The following is a 21,168-nucleotide window of genomic DNA, read 5'->3' on the forward strand; positions in this document are numbered from 1 at the left end:
TTTTCATGACATTTTATAACAAAAAATTACTGAAAAATATCCTAAAACAAAAAAAAAGGTTTAAGTAAGTTTCATTTTGTCTTATTCATTACTATTTAATTATTTGTTGGTTGATTTTTGATACACTTTGATTTCAAGTTGTTTTTATTAAAGTCACTTAATTTAAATTGACAAATGTTAATGTTTAGAGAAGTGAATAAATGAATTGAACCTTACAAACATATTGAGTTAATTATAATTAGTTAAGAATAAAAGAGTCATGTTTAAATGAAGTGACATTAAAAGAATGAGCTTCTAACTATAAATTGATGTTTGTTAGTTTATTTTAGATGCACTATTAATGATTTATAGATAATAAGAGTTGTTATTTTGTTGAATATTAAAATATGAAAAGAAAACACCTCCATTGTTTTTCTATGAGAAATGCAAGTATTGGATATCTTAAAGACTAGGTAAAAGTAAAAGAAGTGACAAGTGAAAGATAAAAAATGTTAGAACCAATTTCTTTTTATTATTACATTTTAGTAAATTAGTGTTCAAAATCTAAATGATATTGAGGGTCATTCTGCCTTAAGATATTTTGTGGATAAAATGGATGGCAACTAAACGCTATAAGACATTCTTTTAGAAATAGTTGTAATTCATAAAAGGTTTTTTTGAAACAGAATTTAAAATGCTGGAATGTGGACTATCAAAGTCATTAGGTGGTTCATAGTGTTGAGAAGGCTCTCCATATTGTTTGACTATAATTTCATTTCTAATATAATTTACTGCATCAACAATTGTTTTATCACACCAACTTTGATGACTTTTTTTGTCTGATTGGAACATTACCCAACCACATTTCTCACACTCAATAACTTTTTTATCACAACTTCCATTTATATGACGATCCATAGACAATAACTCACACTTGATATGGCATTGAGGACATGTTTCAAGGGAGTGGAGTTTGGCATGCTCATTTAGTTTATCTTTCAGAGTTATAGCACTACAAATAGGACATTTTGTAGTTAATTTTTTACATTGAGACTGATGAATTTTGAGTTTATTCTCAGAAACCCATAACCCACAAAGAAGGCATTGTATTTTTCCATTATGGTTTTCATCATTGAGAGAAGCTACTTTTTCGTTTCTAAAAATATTTTTTGTTTGAACCTTGGTACTCACATTCTCTGTATCACTTTTTTGAGTATCTTCTTCCTCTTCTTCACTACCATTTTCAATAAAGCTTTGTTTAGGAGAGGTATTAGATAAAAAAGGATTATCATAATCAATATTGATATCTTTCATTAGTTGGGATATGTAAACCATGTTAGATGGTTGCAATTGTTTAATCACAACACAAGCTTTTGTGATTGTATGAAAATTGTCCTCTTCAGAAGAAACATTAATTTCTAAAAGTTCATTGACATAAAGAGTAGAGTAAAACTTTAACACAGACTGAAGTGGTTCAATAATATTTTTTAATGAACAACATTCCATATTCATTGCCTCAAATCTGATAGATGTAACTTCTTGGAGTTGTACTAATTGGACACTAAGCGTATCATATCCAGGAAGAAGTTTGTCTGAAATAAAAATGACGTTAATAGGAGATGGACCTTCAACAACAGCAGGGACGATTTTATTTGAACGAGGAGGTTTTAAAGTGACGAAAATTCGTTCATTCTTAGAGTTTTGAGCAAAAGATTGATAAAGAGATTGTGGGATGAATATAGCATCACTCCCAAAGGTTTTTCCAAGTAAATTATAACGAAGAACAGGATAGTATCTTGTCATTTAGGATAAGATAAATCAATAAGAGTTAATGATGTTTATTTTTCAGATATTTTTTATCTAAAAAGTTACCTGATGAAAGACTGAAAAAAATGGGAAATTAATATCATTAAATAGCTAATTAAAAATAAAGATTTGGTGAGAAATAATTAACATGAAAAGGCAGAGATATATGAGAAGAAGAGAGATATAAAGAAAGAAATAATTCATTTGCAGATTGAATGACTGAGGTGAAAAGTAAAACTAATGAACAAGAAGAAAATGTCCAAGAGATTGAAGAAGATGAAGTTGAAGAAGTTCCATCATTTCATTCAATTGATATTCTTCAACAACAAGGAATTAATGTTGGAGATATTAATAAATTGAAAAGTGCAGGATGTAATACTATTGAATCTGTTGTTATGCATACTCATAAAGAGTTATGTGCTATTCGTGGATTTTCTGATTCAAAAGTGGATAAAATTATGGAAGCAGTTTCTAAAATATTTCCTACACATTCATTTATAAGTGCAACAACATCATTAGAAAGAAGAGCTAATGTTATTAAAATTACAACAGGTAGTAGTCAATTTGATCAATTACTTGGTGGAGGGATTGAAACAATGAGTGTTACTGAAATGTTTGGAGAGTTTAGAACAGGAAAAACTCAGTTGTGTCATACATTAGCAGTGACAACTCAACTCCCATCACATTTAAAAGGAGGAAATGGAAAAGTAGCATATATTGATACTGAAGGAACATTTAGACCAGAAAGAATAGCACAAATTGCAGAGAGATTTGGAGTTGACCAAACAGCAGTATTAGATAATATATTAATTGCTAGAGCATATACTCATGAACAACAATTTGATTTGTTGATTGAAGTTGCAGCAAGAATGGCAGAAGACCATTTTAGAATGCTTATTATTGATAGTGTAACGTCTCTGTTCAGGGTTGATTTTTCAGGAAGAGGAGAGTTAAGTGAAAGACAACAAAAATTAGGAAAAATGATGAATAAATTAATCAAAATTAGTGAAGAGTTTAATGTTGCAGTTGTAATTACAAACCAAGTAATGAGTGATCCAGGAGGAGGTGCTATGTTTGTTGTTGATCCAAAAAAACCAATTGGTGGGCATGTAATAGCACATGCCAGTACAACACGTCTTTATCTTAGGAAAGGAAAAGGAGAACAACGAATTGTTAAAATATATGACTCTCCAAATTTACCTGAAGCAGAAGCTACTTTTGCAATTGATACAGGTGGAATTATTGATGCTAAAGATTAATCAAGAAAAAAAAATATTTGTAGTTATTAATTGAATAAAATTAAGGTTTGAAAGATAAGAAAGAATCTTTTTTGTTTTATAGAAAAATAAGTAGAATCTTGAAAAGAAAAAAACTTGAAAATAGAAATAATTAATATGAATAAACAAATAAAAGAACCTAAAGAACCATCAACATCTGTCTCTCCTAAATCAAGACAAACAAAAACAAAATCACGTCAAGGAACAAAAAAAGTACAAGAAATTTCATTAAATGTATTAATTCAATCATTACAAACAACTCAACAACCATTAACAGTTTTATCTGAAATCCTTCATTCAATTATTTTAAATCCACCTTCAAATTCAATTTATAATACTTTATTATCATCATTTCATAGACTAACAACACCAATAACAACTCCTCCAAGTAATATTATAATAATGAATACTCAATATATTGTTGCTATTCTTGCTGTTATTTCACTTCATCAACCAACAGTTATAGATTTATTAACACCATTAAATCATTATGCTTTATTATTTCCTCAATTACTTATTCCTACTAAAATTGAAGAATCATCTACATCACTTCTTTCAATGTTAACATCAGAAACACCATCTTCTATTGCAACTTCAATTCATTCTGAATTAAAAACATTGTTTGCTTTACCATCATTACCTTTGGTCATTCCATATCTTACACTTCTTATATTATCACATATGAATGTTATTGTTTCTCTCCCTAAATTACCTCATTGCGATAATGAAAAAGATTTACTTTTATTTTTACCATTATATACAACAGTACTTGCAAGAGGAAGTACACAACCATTACCAGTAGTAGATGATTTAATGACACCAATTACTCTTTGTTTAAATCATCTTCCTTCCACACTACAACCATTAACAGAAATACTAGCTGCAATAATGAACTATTCAAATAGAATCACACAAGATACGTTTTTGACTATTCCAATAATGAATGTTTTAACTAAAATACATCAAAATATGTTTAGTTCTGATGATTGGTTTGATATTAGAGTACTTCTTCTAAGCATTGCTGCAAATGCACTTTATGAATTGAAAAAAACAGCCATTGCATTAGTAAAGAGTAATTTATTAGAAGAGTTTTGTCAAGAATTTGGGCATTTGGGGGATACTAAAGAAGATAAAATAATGAAAGGGTATTTAGCTGTTGTAATTTGTGGATTTGTATTTGTTGATCAAGAATGTGCTAAACGTGTTCAATTAGAATGGGAAGAACTTCTTGGATTGTTAGAAGAGTTTGCTGCATTTCAACAAAATTGTGGAGCAATGGATGAAACGTCTCAAAGAAGATTAATTGATGCAATGGAAGTAATTGAGAAGATTGTTGATACAAAAACTGCATCAACATTTGAAATACCAGTAAAAAGAAAAAGTTCTAGTTTAAAAAGTAAAGGTATTGATTTGCCACAAGAAGATAATGGAAAAGAAGAAATATTAAAAGAGAGTAGAATGTCATTTGATTCACTTTCACTTAATGATATTGATTGTTATTAGATATTGACATCTTTTTATGGTTGGTTTTGTATTGTTTTGAGTTATTATTAAAACCCATTAAAATAATAAAACATAGGAAATTGAAAAAAAAAGAAACAGAATTATATAGAAAAGTATTGATTAATCAGATATTCTTTCCAAGAAGAGAGAGGAATTTCTTTAATAATAAGTTGAAGAAATACTTCTTGAAGATTTTCTAATGATAACCCACTTTCTCCTATTTTATCAATTAATTCATTAAAATATAATTGTTTAATTTGAATAATTTGATTTTGTAATGAATTAATATCATTGTTTAGATTTTGATTGACTTTCTCTAAACTTTCTTTCTCCATTAAATTTCCTTGATAAACTTCTTTTAATTCAGTAATTTGACAATGATAATATGATGCTTTATCAATGAGTTTCTCATAAGTTAATTGAATATCCACATTTTGTGATGATGATAATTCTTTCTGATGATGTTCTTCAATTGTTGAGTTGAAGGTTTGTTGGTTGTGTTGTTTCAATAATAGATTTATTTCATCTTCATTATAAGGAAGAAAAGTCATAATGAAATTAATAAGATCAACTAAAACAAAAAATGAGACATTTCTTGATATATAGAATTACAAAGATTTTTACCTTTAGAACAATTCACTTAAAGTTGATTAAAAGAAGGAAAAATAAACACTTTTAAAATCCCTTCAAAAAGGATATTTTTGTTGTAATACACTCTGATTAATCAAGTTTAAAAGATATAAACTATATTAAAAGATGAATATACTTCTCAATGAAAATTCCTTGTATTAGGTAAATTAAAATAAAGGGATTATGGTTATGAATGGCATTTCTGAATGATTTTTTTAACTGAAGTAGAAATTCATTTTGAACTATTATTAGATGATAGGAATTTCTTAAAATAGAGTCTAAAGCAATAATGTTCTATTTTTAATAAATGATTTTGTGGTTTTAGAATTTGAAAATAATAATTATTGAAAGAAGGAAACCAAAAAAAAAAAAAAAGATAATACATTATTCTTTCTTAAATAAAATGAAAAGAAAATGAAAAAGTTGAACGTAGAATTTGTTATTTTCGAAGGAGTTTTGACTTTTTTGTAAAAACTATTCTATTTACAAGAAAAATTGGACAAATTGGTTGAATCTTCTTGAAATAGAGTATATATTCGGGAAATAACGTAAAGATTAGTAAAAACTATTTCATTTAAATTTATCGCTATGTTTCTTTTCATTTAATATATCTTTTCCTATCAAATATACTCTTACAACGAAAAAATTTAATTATGATTTAATACTAACAACAATCTCAAAATCTCATTAAAAATCTTGTTACTTTATGACTACTCTGTTTGATTCTTCTTGTTTTAAACCAAAACTTATACTTACAAATAGGTCTGTTTTTACTCCAGTCAAAAAAGATCTTTATTGTATTATTTGGGATACTACTGTCTCAAATTCTTCTGACTCTGACGTTACAAAAGAAGTCCCAAGATCTTCTCGTGATTGGAGCGATCTTGCAACTTTATATATTATGCTCAAATATAGAAAATGGCAATTAAAAGATAGAAGAACACAACCATTAAAACAATTTCATATCCAATGTTCTAATGATTTACTGAATGATTTAGGAATTAAAAAAACATCGACCCAATTACGAGATAAAATTAATAATACAAGATCATCATATCATGTTTGTTGTTTTCTTTCTTTTTTAAAGAGGATTTAATAAACAATAAGTCTTTAAGATAGATAAGTGTTCAACGACTTTTTGTTGGATTTTCAAAGGTTTATATCATTTAATGACAAGATAAAAACAAAACTAATTAATTAAAGGCAATTTCTAAACAAATTAAAGAAGGTGTTTTTGATCCAATTTCAACATTTCTTAATAAACGAGTATTAAAAATGATGAAATTTTTATATGACACTAAATCTACAGTTACAGTTGAAAACATTGATGCTCAAATTAATACAATAATTAACCAAAATTCAAAATCCTAAGGAAAGTCATATCAATGAAAAGGAGAGAGAGATATATATATACAACCAATTTGTTTCTTTTGTTTTGTAAATTCTTTAAGTTTAAAATACAGAATTTTAAATAATTGACTTGAAATTCGTTGTCATTCAAAAGTTTTGAAACCGAAGGAATCTTTTTAGACTCATTCCAAATAACACAATTTAAGAATATAAAACACAAAATAAAAACAAGAAAATAAAGAAACAAAAAATAGGAAAAAATATAAAACGTTCCCCTTTTTGAATAGTCAAAGAAGAATATCTTTTATTGAATCAGTTGAAATTAAAGTGTTATGAAGAAGAGTATTTGTCAATCAAAAATTGATTCAAAAAAACAAGAAGTTCATTTAGAAATGGTTTTATTTTCAATATTAAATGAATTAAATTATAATTTAGAATTAGAAAAGTTTTATAAAAAGAGTAAATATGAAACTCAATTAGTTAAAGTTCATGATATTTATATTGAAGAAAAAGGAAGAAGAATTAACACAACATTTAAGAAATATGTTATTGATGGTTGTAAAGAAGGAAATGAAAATTATTATAAAAGAAATTATGATGCATTAACAATGAATTGGATGATTGAAGAATGTTTAAAACATAAAGTACATTTTGAATTTAGAGGAACAAGAAGTGCTAAATATACAGTTGTTATGAAGAAAATTAAATCTATACAATGGAATGGTGTTTTAATAGAATCAAGTTTAATTGATCTTTTAGGAATTCAATTATTGGATTCTTTAAAGAATTTATTAAGTGGAAATAATCGTCAAAGTGAATCTTCACTTATTTTATTACCATCACATTCTTTTTCTTTTTTATCATCTCTTCGTTCTATGGGATTTTTCTTTCAACATCCTACTTGTAATGATTTAAATCATTGTCATTGTACAAAAGTAATAAATAATGAATGTGAACATGGTCTTGAAAATGGTCAATGTGATATTTGTTCTTTTCAATCAAATAACTCCTCTGAATTAACATCAGCTTCATCAGTAGATTCTTCTCTTAGTGTATTTCTTCCTGTTCATTCTTCTTATTATCACATATTATAATTTACTTATTTTTATTAATTCCTTTCTTTCTATTTCTTCTTTTTAACAGCTTAATTATTGACGTTATTTTTCTTTTAGTTTTTAACTTATTATTTTCAAATGTTTGTTCCATTTATTCTTCTATTCTTTTTGTTTTACAAAACGTCGAGTAGAATTTGTACTGTTATGACTTGTGATGAATTTAATCAATTGTCTGATTGTACTTTGATTTCTATTGATAACTCAACTTTTACTATTGATGTTTTATGTTTGAATGACACAAAAAATTTACCTCCAATCAATTTAGGAAATTCATCTACACTTATTATTGAAGATGGCGCATTTCAATATATTTCTTCTATTTCAATTAAAGATGCTTCATTTGTAACAATACAAGGAACATTATATATATCTAATAATCAACTATTACAACTTGGGTCAAATGTAATATTATCAATTAATGGTTCAATTATAGTAAATTCTATACTTTTTAATATGAATAATCTAAACATTATTCTTAATGAAGGTGGACATTTTATCATTTATAATTCATATGTGTCATTTCTTAATACAAAAATTACTTCAATAACTCATGCATTTTTTATCATTCAAGAACATTGTTCTTTAACTTTTTTGGATACTTCTATTTCAATTCTACAAATGAATGTTTTAGGTTCAAGTATACTTGATTTGACAAAGTGTTCTGTAAATTCTATTTCACTAACTCTTTTTAATGATTCATCTTTACAAATTCATCAATCCACTTTTATTACTTCAGAAATTACACTTAAAGATTCTAGTCAAATTATATTGGAAGAATCATCCTTCCAATTAACTTTTCTTCATTTGTTTAATCAATCAATTCTTTCTAGTGATACTTATAGCATTATTTCAAAAACACAACAACTTGTCTTAAGTGGAAAATCAATTTTAACAATAAATAATGGTATTTTATCAGATATTGAATCAGTTATATTATTTGGAGACTCTCAACTGATTGTAAATGATTGTGATATTAATTTAAAAACAATTCAATTGTACGACAAAAGTCAAATTGTTTTCTCTGGAACAACTCAATTGAATAATGATTCTCCTTCTTCTGGTATTCATTTCTTTCTCTTTAATTCTTCTAAAACTCAATTACAAAATAATACCTCTGGATATATTGGGTCTATTCAACAATTTAATATCTCTTTATTTTTTATTTCTGACAATGTTGTGATTTCTTCTCTTTATGATGATCCTTTCACTATTGATATGTATGAAAACTCAATGTTTTGGTTATATGGATTATCTCAAATGTCATTAGACAATCTTACTTTACATAACCATTCAACTATGCATTTTTATGATAATTATTTCATTGAAGTTAAACAAATCAATACGTATGATTATTCAAATATTATATTATTTGACAATGGAATGTTAACACTTCATACATTGGTAGCTACTAAACATTCTACAATTATTTTAAATGGAGAATGTTGGATTATTGCAAACTCTATATTACTGGAAGGTTCAAGTAATTTCTTTCAAAATTTTAAGTCATATGTACTTTCTACTAGTTTTATTAATATGATTGATTCTAGTTCATGGTATCTCCAAGAAGATTCTTTTTTCTCTTGTGAGAGATTTAGTATGACAGACACAACACATCTTCATTTTAATACCTCAAAAAAGATACAAATACAAAGTAGTTTTGATTGTAAAGAAGAATGTTATTCAATTTCACTTAGTGGTTCTTGTATAATTAATATAACAAGAACAATTGAAGAAACTGTTGTATTTGAGAAAACAGAAACTGAAGTATATCTTGGAAATGATATTATTATATTAAATGAATATGAAGAATGTACTAATCTTATATTTGATGAATATAAAGGATTTCAAAAGAATAAAAACCCACATACTGTGCTTTTATCTAATGGTAAAATACTTAGGTATTGTCCTAATAATATGGATATTACAATGAAATGTATTATGAATGGAACTGAGTGGATGAATGAATATAACAAAAATTATCTTACATCAAAGAATTTAAAATATTCATTCACTCAAAAATATTGTCCATGTTCTGGTAATAATTGTTATATTTCTTCTTTAAATGATAAAGTTATTATAAATGGTGGTGATGTTAATGCTAATTTTATAGATAGAAAAGTAAATCTTATTATGAATTCTAATTTCTATCAACAAACAATTCATGGATTTATTGGCAGTGTTACCTTTCCAAATAAAATCACTATATATCCACTTTGTGAAGTAATAGGTAAAAATGGAGTTGTTTCAATAGATGGAGATCTTTTTAAATATCAAGTTGATTGTTCTTCAGATGATAATAACCTTAAATTAACAAGAAAACATGAACTTCCAAGTTCATTATTTAAATGGAATGACCAAACAATTGAAATTAAAAGTGAAATTGGAGTTATTCTATATTATAAAGATAATTTTAATATTCTTAAAAATTACAATATTCAAGGTTCTGTTCCTATAATTATTAAAACATACAATGGAATGATAGATCAAAATACAAATGAATTATGTGACTTTGGTATTTATGAAAATGATCAATTTAATTGTCTTAGAAAGAAAATTATTCAATGTGATTCTGGTTATTATTATGAATCTAATGGATGTAAACAATGTACTATTGATCATTGTAAATATTGCACTTCTTCAGATTGTTTATTATGTAATGATAATTATCAATTAAAAGATAGTAAATGTGTGTTTGTAAATTCTTCTATATGTTTGAAATTTACTAATAATCATTGTTCTTATTGTTCTTTTGGTGGTGTTACAAATGGACAATGTTCTAAATGTGAATGTGAATATTGTGCTGATTGTTATGAAGGAAAATGTTATCGTTGTGAAGATTCATTTGATGGAATTTTAGAGAATAATCAATGTATTAAAAAAGAAGGTACAGAATATAAATCAGCAACTACAATTGTTTCATGTTCAACTACACATTTTCTTAATAAGAATATTTGTGAGAATTGTACTTCTAGTAATTCTAAAAGTGAAATATGTGAAAATAATAGAATATTAAAATGTGGATATGGCTCATTACTGAATGAAAAAGGAAGTTGCGTTTCTGTAATTAATGGGGTAGTAGAAAAAGATGGAATTATTAAATGTGATGATGGATTTTCTTTGGTTCAAGGGGTATGTGTTCACACTCAAGATGAATGTGAGAAAATGATTAATGGAAAGTGTTTAGAATGTAAATATTCTTATGGACAATATCTTTACACAACTCAAACACTAAATTGTAAAAATAAAGTAAATCATTGTCAAGTTCAAAGCAAATTTGGATGTCAAAGATGTGATGATGGATATTTTTTACAAGAAGGGTTATGTATTACTTGTGATGAAAGATGTTTGACATGTACTAATACTTCAACATATTGTCTAAGTTGTAAAGAAGGATATTTTATTGATGATCATCAATGCAGAGATAATATAGAAATGCAAGAAAGTTGTAAATTATATACAGCAACTGGAAAGTGTGTAAAATGTCATGATAAATACTATATTTATGATTTTGGATGTTTTCCATGTAAAGAAGAATGTAATACATGTACAGATGATCAAAGTTGTATTGAATGTAATGATACAATGTATAAGAATCAAAATAATGAATGTAAATTTAGAAATGAAATTCATGGATGTAAAAGTAATATTACTTCTAAAGGATGTGATAGTTGTGAAGATGGATATTATCTTGTTTTTAATGAATGTTTTAAATGTGGTAATCATTGTAAGAAATGCAAGAATATTGAAAATTGTCAAGTATGTGAAAATAATTACATTTTAAACTCTTTGACACTTAGTTGTGTCTCAATGAGTTTTGTAGATCATTGTATCAAAACTGAAAACTCTAAATGCTCTCATTGTTCATTTAGATATAAATTGAATGAAAATAAAGAAAGTTGTATACCTAATGTTGTTTGGTGGATTGTTTTATTAGAAATTATCACAGCAATACTCATACTAATTATAATAGTTAGTATTGTTTGTGTTGTTACTAAAGTATTTATTTACAATGTTTTTCTAAAACAAAAGTCTATTATAATGAATATAAAGAAACTAAAGATTCAAATGAATGTTCATGCAACATCAGACATTATGATATCAACTGAATCAATTCAATTTAAAACTCTTGATAATTTATTAAGTGTTGACACAATAAATTATGCTTCATTTTATATTGGAAATATATCTAACTCTAAAAAAGAAGTTATCATTAATTGTCCTTTCATTAATGATTATAAGTACCAAATGACAATATATCCCGAATGTGTTAATCTAAAACCAAATAAATGTTGTCATGTTAAAGTATCACTTCTTCCTTATTGTACTTGTTTGATTAATGATACAATCTCATTGTATGAAGTAGATAGTCTAAATAAAAAGAGATTAATCTATACATTACCAATTAAAGCTCAAACAGAACTTTCACCAAAACTTGATATTGCTGATGTCATTGAACAAAAAATTATTGGAGAAGGGAGATTTGGAGTTATTAGCAAAGGAAGTTATAAAGGAATTCCTGTTGCAATAAAAAGATTAAAAGAATTTTCATTTAATACAGAAAAATCACTTAACACAGACTTTACAAAAGAAGTTGAAATGTTATATAAAATAAGATGTGATTATATTGTTCATTTTTATGGGGCATTATGTTTTGATTTCAATAAAAGTATTATCATGGAATATGCACCATTTGGTTCTTTAAGAAATTTGATTATTAAGAAAAATCTTAATACACAAATTAATAAACAATCAAGAATCAAATTTATTATAGACGCTGCTAAAGGCATTCAATATCTTCATAATAATGGTATTCTTCATCGTGACATTAAACCAGAAAATATCCTTATTATGTCTCTTGATACAAATAATGTATCAGTATGTGCTAAATTAACTGACTTTGGAAGTGCAAGAAATATAAATATGCTCCAAACAAATATGACTTTTACCACAGGAGTTGGTAGTCCAGCATTTATGGCACCAGAAATATTATTACTTCAAAAATATAAAAAACCAGCTGATATTTATGCTTTTGCAATAACAATGTACGAGACTATGAAATGGGGAGGAGCTTACGATAATTGGGATGGATTGTTTGAATATCCATGGCAAATAGCTGAATTTGTTGTGTCAGGAAAAAGACTTGAGAAACCTGAAGGTATGGAAGATAACATCTTTTTAATTATTTCTAAGTGTTGGAATAATAACCCTCAACAACGATTAGATATTACAACATTGATCGAATTATTAACAAATGTATGAATAATATGTACTTATTTATTATTATTTTATACTTTTTTTTTAAAAAAATGACGCTTATAAAAATATAATTTTTGTGTATGAAGAAAAAAGTAACTCAAAAACAGTTTCAAGAGTAATTGAATGAATCGGCACAAACATAGTGTTAAGGACTTTCGCAAATATAAAGATAAAGTCAATTATCTAATATCATTACAATCCATCTATCTTGCATTACTTAATAAATATGCAACAATAGAACTAAAACGAAGGTCAGTTAAATCAACAGTAACATTACCATTTCTTTGTGTTTCAAAAATAACTTTTTCACAATTAGATACTATTTTAGTTTGGAAATTGATTGAAGACAAAATACATCATATATTTGTTTTGGAAACAAACAATAACATTGAAAAAGCAATAGCAGCATCTCATGTTAAGAAAAATAGATTGAATGTGTCGATTCAACTCCTTGAAGACTTCTTATTTGAAAAAGGTTATCGTTATACGTATTCATTATTTTATAGAAAGGATGGAAGTATTTCAGGTGAAGTTAGTATAGGTATTTATTGTAATAATATACTACAATATGATATAAATGCAATTAAAACAATAGGCTCTTCAATTAATAATTATTTGACTAGTCAATTAAAAAATAATCCAACGGTAGACATTACTAAAGGTGATCCTATCATATGTGATTTGTTAAATAAATAAAGTGCGACTTAAATATTGTTTTACTTGTATGATTTTTAACAATACTTAATTGTAATATTTTACTATGTTTCACTCCTCTTCAAAAAAAGTTCAATTCAATAAATTTTCAAAATCTAAAAATTTTGTAAAAACAAAAAAAAAACAAGAAGTTATTTCTTCTTCATTCAATTACTATTCATTACATTTTTTTTTCAAACTATCAAATGATAATTATTCTAATAACTCATTACTCTATGTTATTTTTAGTTCCAAAGAAAATATGTAATTTATCCAATTAAAATGTTTTATAACTTAATTGTATGTTTATTAACTTTTTATTTTATTTTTTTTAACAACACGTAATCAACAAAAACAATTACTTTTCATCTGCTTTTTCAATTATTATCATAAACTATTGTGGTTATGAAATAACAAAATAGTAATACATTTTTGTTTCAAGTATGTTTTTGTTCAATCATCAAAAACACATATTTCCTTATTGTTATATCCATTCATCATATTTAACTAAATACTACTTTCTTTCATTATTGAGTAAACTAAAATCAGTACATCAGCTATTGACGTGTTGGGTATTGGTTGAATATAATTTCTCATTTGAAATACAACATTTTTATTTTACCAACTTGCACTTTTTGTTGAAGGAATAAGAAATACTCACTGACTATATGTGTTTATTAGTATAGGAAATATAATCAAAAACAATACCTTGAAACAAATTTATTTCTTACTCAAAAATGAATCTCTGTTATTTCATACGTAAATGGAAACAACGCTCAACACCAACCAATACCTTCCTTTAAGTGACCAAACAGATGATAAATGGGAAATGCTCGAAGACATGATACCAATTGGTGAGTTAACTAATAAAGAAAACCTATTACCACAACAGACTAATGAAACAGAAGAAGGGTTACTCAAAAATGAATAATTCATGGTGTCTTATTGTTATAGTTTATGATACTCATTACAATTATATTTTATAATTAAAATCATTTAATTTAATACAACAACTAATGACTTGAACAATACAATATGAATCACACATTAGTAAATGTTATTAATGTATACTCATTAATGTATAAAAAGAAGTAACTTTTATTGTATTGACTTATAACTTAAAACCGTCATAATTGTTCAAATGAAATTTTACATAATAACATAATTGTTAAAACATGACCTTGACTATAGTGTTTTGATGGTGTTGATCTAAAAAATTCATTAAAATAATGTGTTATACTTACTATATTCTTTTCTAACAGTTTGTGTAGTTTAAAGTTATACTTCCAATAATACACAATAAGACATTATTAAATGAATCAAACTATTAAATGTTATATTTCTAATTAGAGATTTGACTAAACAAATCACTTTCTAATGATTAGTTTTTGGACTAAAGAAATACCTTAAATTGATGAATATTAAATGCTCACAAAATAATATAATTTCTCATATTCAAATTGTTTTTACTAATCAATGCGATAATATTCTCAAAATTACTTCAATAATACTTATTAAAATAATTAACAATAAAACAACTGCTGATTTAAATTGAAATTAAGCAACCGCCAGAGAAAAGAAAAAAACAATAATAAATATTAAAAAAATGTCATATATTACATAAATAGAATAATACAAAGAATAAAAATAATAAAAACTAAAAAAGTTTTGAGGTATGAAAAAAAAACAAAAAAGAAAAAAACATTGAGGATTAAAATAGCAGAACTAAAAATTTTTTAAAACATATTTCATGGGAGAAGAAGCTGCATATAAAGAATGGGAAAAAGTAAATGGAGTAAAATACATTGAAGAAGATAAGTTATTAGAATGGAATGATTCTGAACGAGAACAAATTTTTAAAGATAGACCATGGAAGAAAGATCCATATTATTTCAAAAAATGTTATGTTAGTTCAGTGGCATTATTAAAAATGGTAATGCACGCAAAACAAGGAGAGCCATTAGAGATTATGGGTATTCTTATTGGACAAACAAAAGGGGATTCATTTGTGATTACTGATGTAGTTAGTCTTCCAGTTGAAGGAACTGAAACAAGAGTTAATGCATCTGCTGATTGTGATGCTTATATGTTACAATATGGAGAGTACAAAAATAGTACTGGATTTAAAGAACCTTTTTGTGGATGGTATCACTCACATCCAAGTTATAAATGTTGGTTATCTGGTATTGATGTTGCTACAGAAAAATTACACCAAAGCATTAACGATCCATGGATTGCTATAGTTGTAGATCCTGTCACAACATCTACAAATGGTAAAATAGAAATTGGTGCATTTAGAACATTCCCAGAAGGATTTAAACCACAACAAAAAGCTGAAATGAAAAAAGTACTTCCAAGTGAGAAAATAGCAGATTTTGGGTCGTATTATGATTCATATTATTCTATTAAAGTTGAATTATTTAAAACAAAATTAGATGACCAAGTACTTCGTTTATTATGGCATGAATATTGGATTAACACTCTTGCTGCAACAGCTATTATTTCTTCACGAGATGTTATGGATGAAAAAATTATTGACTTATATGATAAATTTACTGCGGAATTAAAAAATAATAAAAGTAATGTTGTAGATGCTTGTGGTGCTATTTTAGATGATGCAAAAGAAATCCAAATGATTTATGAACGAGGTATTAAATCTTTAGATTTAAAGAATATTTTATTTAATCAGAAAGTTACTGGAAAATAATTAAATTCATTTGACTTAATTTTTTGTTTTTTAATTTGTAATTATTTAGAAGGTTGACTAATAATAAAACATTAAATATCATTAAAAAAACGCATTTTTTCTTTACTCTTATAACTTGTTCTTTTTAGCAACAAATTCTAAATAAGCTAATTTCTTAAAATCTTTTTGAATTTTAGGTAATGGATTAGAAAGTCTTTCAAGATATGTTTTGCAAGCAGAAGAATGATATAATTCTCCACTTGCTGTAATAGCCTTTTGAATGTCTGCTTTAATAAGAGGTACTTTCTCATTAACTTGGTCAACAATACTATTATCTTTCATTTCTTCATCGATAGTCTTAATTGTAGTAACAGTTTCATTAAGTAAATTTCTTACTACGTCTAATTCTTCATCTTCAAATAATTTATTTGGAAGCATTTTTTTAAGGTTCTTTGCAATAATAGTATATCTCTTTTTCATTTCAACTTTCATATATCTAATTTGTTTTACTACATTTTGAGCTTCAGAAAGAGCAGATTTTTGAAGTTTTTCAATTAAGTTGTTATATAATGAAGTAAATGCTTGAATATCTAATGGACATTTTCCTTCAGTAGAATAAACAGTAATGGCGTTGTTCCATTGAACCAATTGTTCATTAATCATTTTTTGATAGATTTCAATCATAGTTTTTGAAAAGTCAGCACTTTTCTTATACTTTTCAATTGTTGGATTATAACTATCTCCTGAAGTTAAAGCGATTCTTAAAGTAACATTAAATCGATTATCATCTCTATTAATTGGAATTTCTTTTTTCATATGAGGAACAAGATAAGTATATACTTGAATCCATCTTTCCATGTGTAATTTTCTAATAATTTGAGACTGTTCTATTTCTGGAATTCCAGCTAATAAACTTCGTGCTTCAGTTAATACCTTTTCTTTTTCTTTATGGTTCATAACAATTACTTCTTTTAATTTATTAATTATATTAGTTAATTGAGGATTGACTGCATTTAATTGGTTTGTTTCTTTAATTTTTGCATCAAGAGCAGTTTGTAATTGTCGTTCATCTTCTTCAAGTTGTAATACTTTTTGTCTCATTTCTCCAACTTGAATTTCTATTGCGGATATCACGTGTGGGAATGTGATCACAGCTTCTGAATAAACTAAAAACAATGCAAAAACGAAAATTAAGTATTTCATTTTTTCTTTTAAAATTATGATTTTTCAATTTTTTATTTTTTAGTTCTTTTTATTTTTTTTAAAATGTTTATAACTATTTTTACTTTTTTTCAATAACTTGTTTTATTATTTTAAAAATGAAAAAACAAAAAATAACCAGGAAAAGAACTTGAAAACTATGAAAATTCTAAGGAAATAAGAAAAATCTTTTGTTTAAATCAAAAAAGGGCAACTTTTTGAAACGAAAGGATAAGGTAAAAATACTATTTAAAGGTGGAACTAGAAAAAAGTAATCAGAAAACTAATGTTTGCTTTGATTGCCCTTATTGTTATTGTTAATGCCGACTATAGTGGTTGTGGATGTTGTGAAGTAAATGGAAAATGTGATGTATTCCAAAATGAATGGAGTTGGTTAGATGAATGTATTAAACATGTTCCACAAGAAGCAATGCCAACAGATCCAAATTGGTTCAAGATTGTTAGACTTCCTAATGCTACTTATGATAAATGTACAGCACCAACTGGATTTTCTCCATCTGATACAGCTCCTGTTTATACTTATGATAATCCATGCACATGTTTTGAAGATTTTGCTGATCGTATTATGAATTCATTTAGTTGTGGAACTGAATTTCTTAAATCACTTGATGAAGTTTGTAACACATTAGGATGTAAATATTGTAACTTTATTACTCCAAAATGTGGTGATACTCAATTAAGAAGATGTGATTTAGTATATCAACAAGAAATTGCTTTAAATAAATATCCTACTTCTGATGATATTTGTCGTGCACTTGCAAAGAAAGTTGAGTGTTATGATAGTAACCATTGTGTTTATGCGGATATTCCTCAAATGCAACAAACTGTTAAACAATGTAGAAATTCTACTTGTCCTGCATGTTACCAAATTTGTAAGAATGGTGCTATTTCTACTTTTGCTCTTTTTGCTCTCGTATTGCTTGCTTTTGTCTTCTAAAATAATTCATTTTCGATCGGAATATTCTTTTTGTACCACTGTTGTTATTTGTTTCTGTTTTGAATAAATTTAAATAATAAAGTTGAAATTTTTTATTATTCTTCTAATCTTATTTTATGATTATTATTCCTGGTATTTATTGTCTTATACTTATACATTTTTTTTTTAGAAATTTTTGTATTTAAAATTGTATGTTATATTCAATTTATTTATTTGTTTTTATATTTGAAACTCTTAACCCTATTAATGGGATTATCTTTATTACTACAATTCAATAAATCCAATTTATGTCATCATTATTCTAACAAATTATTTTAGACAATGAATTTTATGTTTTTTCTTCTGTAGAAATTAGGTATGTTTTGTTATTATTTATTCAAATATAAGTTGGTATTACTAATGCCTCTTTATAACATTCTAATAGGATAGGAATATGTTATCAAAATAGGAATTTCATAAAAAATTTCATTTTGTTTATTCCTTTTTTTTTAAAGATTTATATTATTGAATTATTAAAAAATTTTAGTTATATTAAAATTATAGTTAAAATAAAGAAGTGTGATAAGTTTAATGTATTAAATAATAAAACATCTTTTCGTTTAAATAGTTTTATTAATAAATTTTTTTATATCATTAACATTAATTTCTCTAATTTTTTATGTTAGTTATTAATTTTGTTGATAAACTTTTGAAAATGGTTTTTCAGTTAGTGAGAAAGAATGAATAATTTTTATTTTTCTCTTCTAAACCATTTGTAAAAACTAAAAACTGTTAATTATAATAGAGAAAATAATTATTTTTTTTTAAATTAGATAAATCAGTTTATTTAGACTAGATGATGTGATTTTTGTAGATAACTTTGAACTTTTATTTTTAAGTTGTTAATAAAAATGATATAGCTTTAGAGATTTGCTAAGATTTGTTTAAATGATATTAAATTAAGGATTTAGTTTTTATAGAGTTAATTCAAAATATTGAAAAAAGAATTTTAAAATAATGATAATTGTTTAAATATTTCAATGATCCATTAAATAAATAATACTTTCATAAATAAAAAGAAAATACTAAATAACAATAATGAAAAACAAAAAAAGTAGAATTAGAATTGAAAGAAATAATCAAAAAAAAGAGAAACTAAAAAGGAAAAGAAGCAAGTAAAAAGAAGATGCCTCCATTAGAAGATATATTTATCCAAACAATCATTAGTTATATTAATCAATTACAAACAGTAAAAAAGATACTTCAAGTTAGTAAAAGAATACAAAGAATTATTAAAACAATGAAAAGTAATCCATATTTTATATGTTCAGCAGAAGAAAAAGGAGTTAGGGCATTTCATATTCAAAATATACTTAACATTTTTTCTGGTATAGGAACACTTCAAATAACTCCTGAAGATCTTATTCTTGATTTTAATCAATGGGAAATTAATACCATTAATATATCAATTACATCTGGTGAAATTATTTCTTCTATTCCATTTAAAAAACTTATATCATATGTAGGAACTACAGATGAATTTCTTAAACAAACTAATAAACAAACAAAATTTCCATTAGAAAGACTTTATATTATTCAACCAGAGAATATTGATGTAAATGCTTTAAATTGTTTGATTTTATTTCCATGTCTTAAATTTGTTGAATTTTGTTTAATTGAAGAAAAGCAAAATTCAATATTTTTTACAAATGAATTAATCTATTCTTTATTAAAAAAGAATATTAAAGTTATTATTAATCATCCTGAAATGAATGAAAATTCAATTCACATTCGTTCATTATTACCAAATAATATTTATAATATATATTCTAATGTATTTCCATTTGGTTCTTTTAATAATGAACTTATTGTAATTTCTCCACAACAAACTGATTTATTTCATATTTATAATCCAATAACAAATGTTTTTAATAATAAATTATATAAAAAATTATATTATCCATATTTATATGAAGGTGAATATAATATATTCTTATCTCAATTAGATTCTTTACAGTTAATAGAATTAAAAAAATCAAATAATACTTCTCTTTTATTTCCTTCTAGTTTAAAAGAATTACATATTTATTTTACAAATACCAAAAATTATATATATGAAAATGAATCAGAATTATCGTTATTAACAACACTTAAAATTAAAGAATATAATAAAAAAACTTTAATTCCTTTAAATATTCAAAAATTAGTTATTGACAAATTAACATCAAAATTTCAAGTAACTCTTCCTCAACTCACTAAATTATCTATTCATAAAACAAATTTTAAAAAATTAATTCTTAATTCTACAATTAAATATTTAAAACTTGACTATTATTATAATAATATGTCTCTCCCTCATTCAGTTAAAACACTTCAATTATATTCTTGTGATGAACTTCTTTCTACTAAAAAAATTGAAAAATTAATACTTCTTAATACTGATAACACAAATATGTCTCTTCTTCCTCTTTGTTTAAAAAATATTTCTTTATATAATGTTAAAAAAATTAATTTAACTCGACTGGAAAGTCTTGAAGAAGTTTATTTAAATTTAAATTCATTTAATGGGTTCTTTGATTTTAAAAATATTAAACTTCCTCCAAATATTAAAAAATTAATATTAGAATTTACTGGTAAAATAGGAGATGCTGATCCACAAAATATTATAGATAAAGCTAAATTATATTTTTCTCTTATACCTAATGTACAAATGCTTGGAGAATTCTTTGAATAAAA

At 25.1% G+C, this 21,168-nt stretch overlaps 12 protein-coding genes across 12 annotated transcripts; 9 read left to right on the forward strand and 3 right to left on the reverse strand.

Moving 5' to 3' along the window:
• Nucleotides 1-624: 624 nt before the first annotated feature.
• Nucleotides 625-1,782, reverse strand: EHI_050420 (uncharacterized protein; the record flags this gene model as incomplete). The annotated part of the gene is made up of 1 exon (XM_648446.1): nucleotides 625-1,782. One exon carries the CDS (start codon nucleotides 1,780-1,782, stop codon nucleotides 625-627), a length of 1,158 nt encoding a protein of 385 aa, XP_653538.1.
• Nucleotides 1,783-2,000: 218 nt separating this feature from the next.
• Nucleotides 2,001-3,044, forward strand: EHI_050430 (Meiotic recombination protein DMC1, putative; the record flags this gene model as incomplete). The annotated part of the gene is made up of 1 exon (XM_651488.1): nucleotides 2,001-3,044. The coding sequence occupies one exon, from the start codon at nucleotides 2,001-2,003 to the stop codon at nucleotides 3,042-3,044; it is 1,044 nt and encodes a 347-aa protein (XP_656580.1).
• A 135-nt stretch (nucleotides 3,045-3,179) lies between these two features.
• On the forward strand, nucleotides 3,180-4,565 carry EHI_050440 (uncharacterized protein; the record flags this gene model as incomplete). Its single annotated transcript, XM_651487.2, has 1 exon — nucleotides 3,180-4,565. The coding sequence occupies one exon, from the start codon at nucleotides 3,180-3,182 to the stop codon at nucleotides 4,563-4,565; it is 1,386 nt and encodes a 461-aa protein (XP_656579.2).
• A 101-nt stretch (nucleotides 4,566-4,666) lies between these two features.
• Nucleotides 4,667-5,116, reverse strand: EHI_050450 (uncharacterized protein; the record flags this gene model as incomplete). The annotated part of the gene is made up of 1 exon (XM_648443.1): nucleotides 4,667-5,116. The coding sequence occupies one exon, from the start codon at nucleotides 5,114-5,116 to the stop codon at nucleotides 4,667-4,669; it is 450 nt and encodes a 149-aa protein (XP_653535.1).
• A 785-nt stretch (nucleotides 5,117-5,901) lies between these two features.
• Nucleotides 5,902-6,566, forward strand: EHI_050460 (uncharacterized protein; the record flags this gene model as incomplete). Its single annotated transcript, XM_648442.2, has 2 exons — nucleotides 5,902-6,255; nucleotides 6,399-6,566. The coding sequence occupies 2 exons, from the start codon at nucleotides 5,902-5,904 to the stop codon at nucleotides 6,564-6,566; spliced, it is 522 nt and encodes a 173-aa protein (XP_653534.1).
• Nucleotides 6,567-6,877: 311 nt separating this feature from the next.
• Nucleotides 6,878-7,639, forward strand: EHI_050470 (uncharacterized protein; the record flags this gene model as incomplete). Its single annotated transcript, XM_651484.1, has 1 exon — nucleotides 6,878-7,639. One exon carries the CDS (start codon nucleotides 6,878-6,880, stop codon nucleotides 7,637-7,639), a length of 762 nt encoding a protein of 253 aa, XP_656576.1.
• A 99-nt stretch (nucleotides 7,640-7,738) lies between these two features.
• Nucleotides 7,739-12,919, forward strand: EHI_050480 (tyrosine kinase, putative; the record flags this gene model as incomplete). The annotated part of the gene is made up of 1 exon (XM_651483.1): nucleotides 7,739-12,919. One exon carries the CDS (start codon nucleotides 7,739-7,741, stop codon nucleotides 12,917-12,919), a length of 5,181 nt encoding a protein of 1,726 aa, XP_656575.1.
• Nucleotides 12,920-13,039: 120 nt separating this feature from the next.
• Nucleotides 13,040-13,612, forward strand: EHI_050490 (uncharacterized protein; the record flags this gene model as incomplete). The annotated part of the gene is made up of 1 exon (XM_646245.1): nucleotides 13,040-13,612. The coding sequence occupies one exon, from the start codon at nucleotides 13,040-13,042 to the stop codon at nucleotides 13,610-13,612; it is 573 nt and encodes a 190-aa protein (XP_651337.1).
• Nucleotides 13,613-15,359: 1,747 nt separating this feature from the next.
• Nucleotides 15,360-16,316, forward strand: EHI_050500 (uncharacterized protein; the record flags this gene model as incomplete). Its single annotated transcript, XM_651481.1, has 1 exon — nucleotides 15,360-16,316. One exon carries the CDS (start codon nucleotides 15,360-15,362, stop codon nucleotides 16,314-16,316), a length of 957 nt encoding a protein of 318 aa, XP_656573.1.
• A 108-nt stretch (nucleotides 16,317-16,424) lies between these two features.
• EHI_050510 (uncharacterized protein) lies at nucleotides 16,425-17,498 on the reverse strand (the record flags this gene model as incomplete). The annotated part of the gene is made up of 1 exon (XM_651480.1): nucleotides 16,425-17,498. One exon carries the CDS (start codon nucleotides 17,496-17,498, stop codon nucleotides 16,425-16,427), a length of 1,074 nt encoding a protein of 357 aa, XP_656572.1.
• A 283-nt stretch (nucleotides 17,499-17,781) lies between these two features.
• Nucleotides 17,782-18,491, forward strand: EHI_050520 (uncharacterized protein; the record flags this gene model as incomplete). The annotated part of the gene is made up of 1 exon (XM_651515.2): nucleotides 17,782-18,491. One exon carries the CDS (start codon nucleotides 17,782-17,784, stop codon nucleotides 18,451-18,453), a length of 672 nt encoding a protein of 223 aa, XP_656607.1. The 3' UTR covers nucleotides 18,454-18,491.
• Nucleotides 18,492-19,618: 1,127 nt separating this feature from the next.
• Nucleotides 19,619-21,166, forward strand: EHI_050530 (uncharacterized protein; the record flags this gene model as incomplete). The annotated part of the gene is made up of 1 exon (XM_651514.1): nucleotides 19,619-21,166. The coding sequence occupies one exon, from the start codon at nucleotides 19,619-19,621 to the stop codon at nucleotides 21,164-21,166; it is 1,548 nt and encodes a 515-aa protein (XP_656606.1).
• Between the last annotated feature and the right edge of the window lie 2 nt (nucleotides 21,167-21,168).

This window comes from Entamoeba histolytica, genomic scaffold (assembly GCF_000208925.1).
Source record: "Entamoeba histolytica HM-1:IMSS scf_1104750517063 genomic scaffold, whole genome shotgun sequence".
NCBI classification, from domain to species: domain Eukaryota; phylum Evosea; order Mastigamoebida; family Endamoebidae; genus Entamoeba; species Entamoeba histolytica.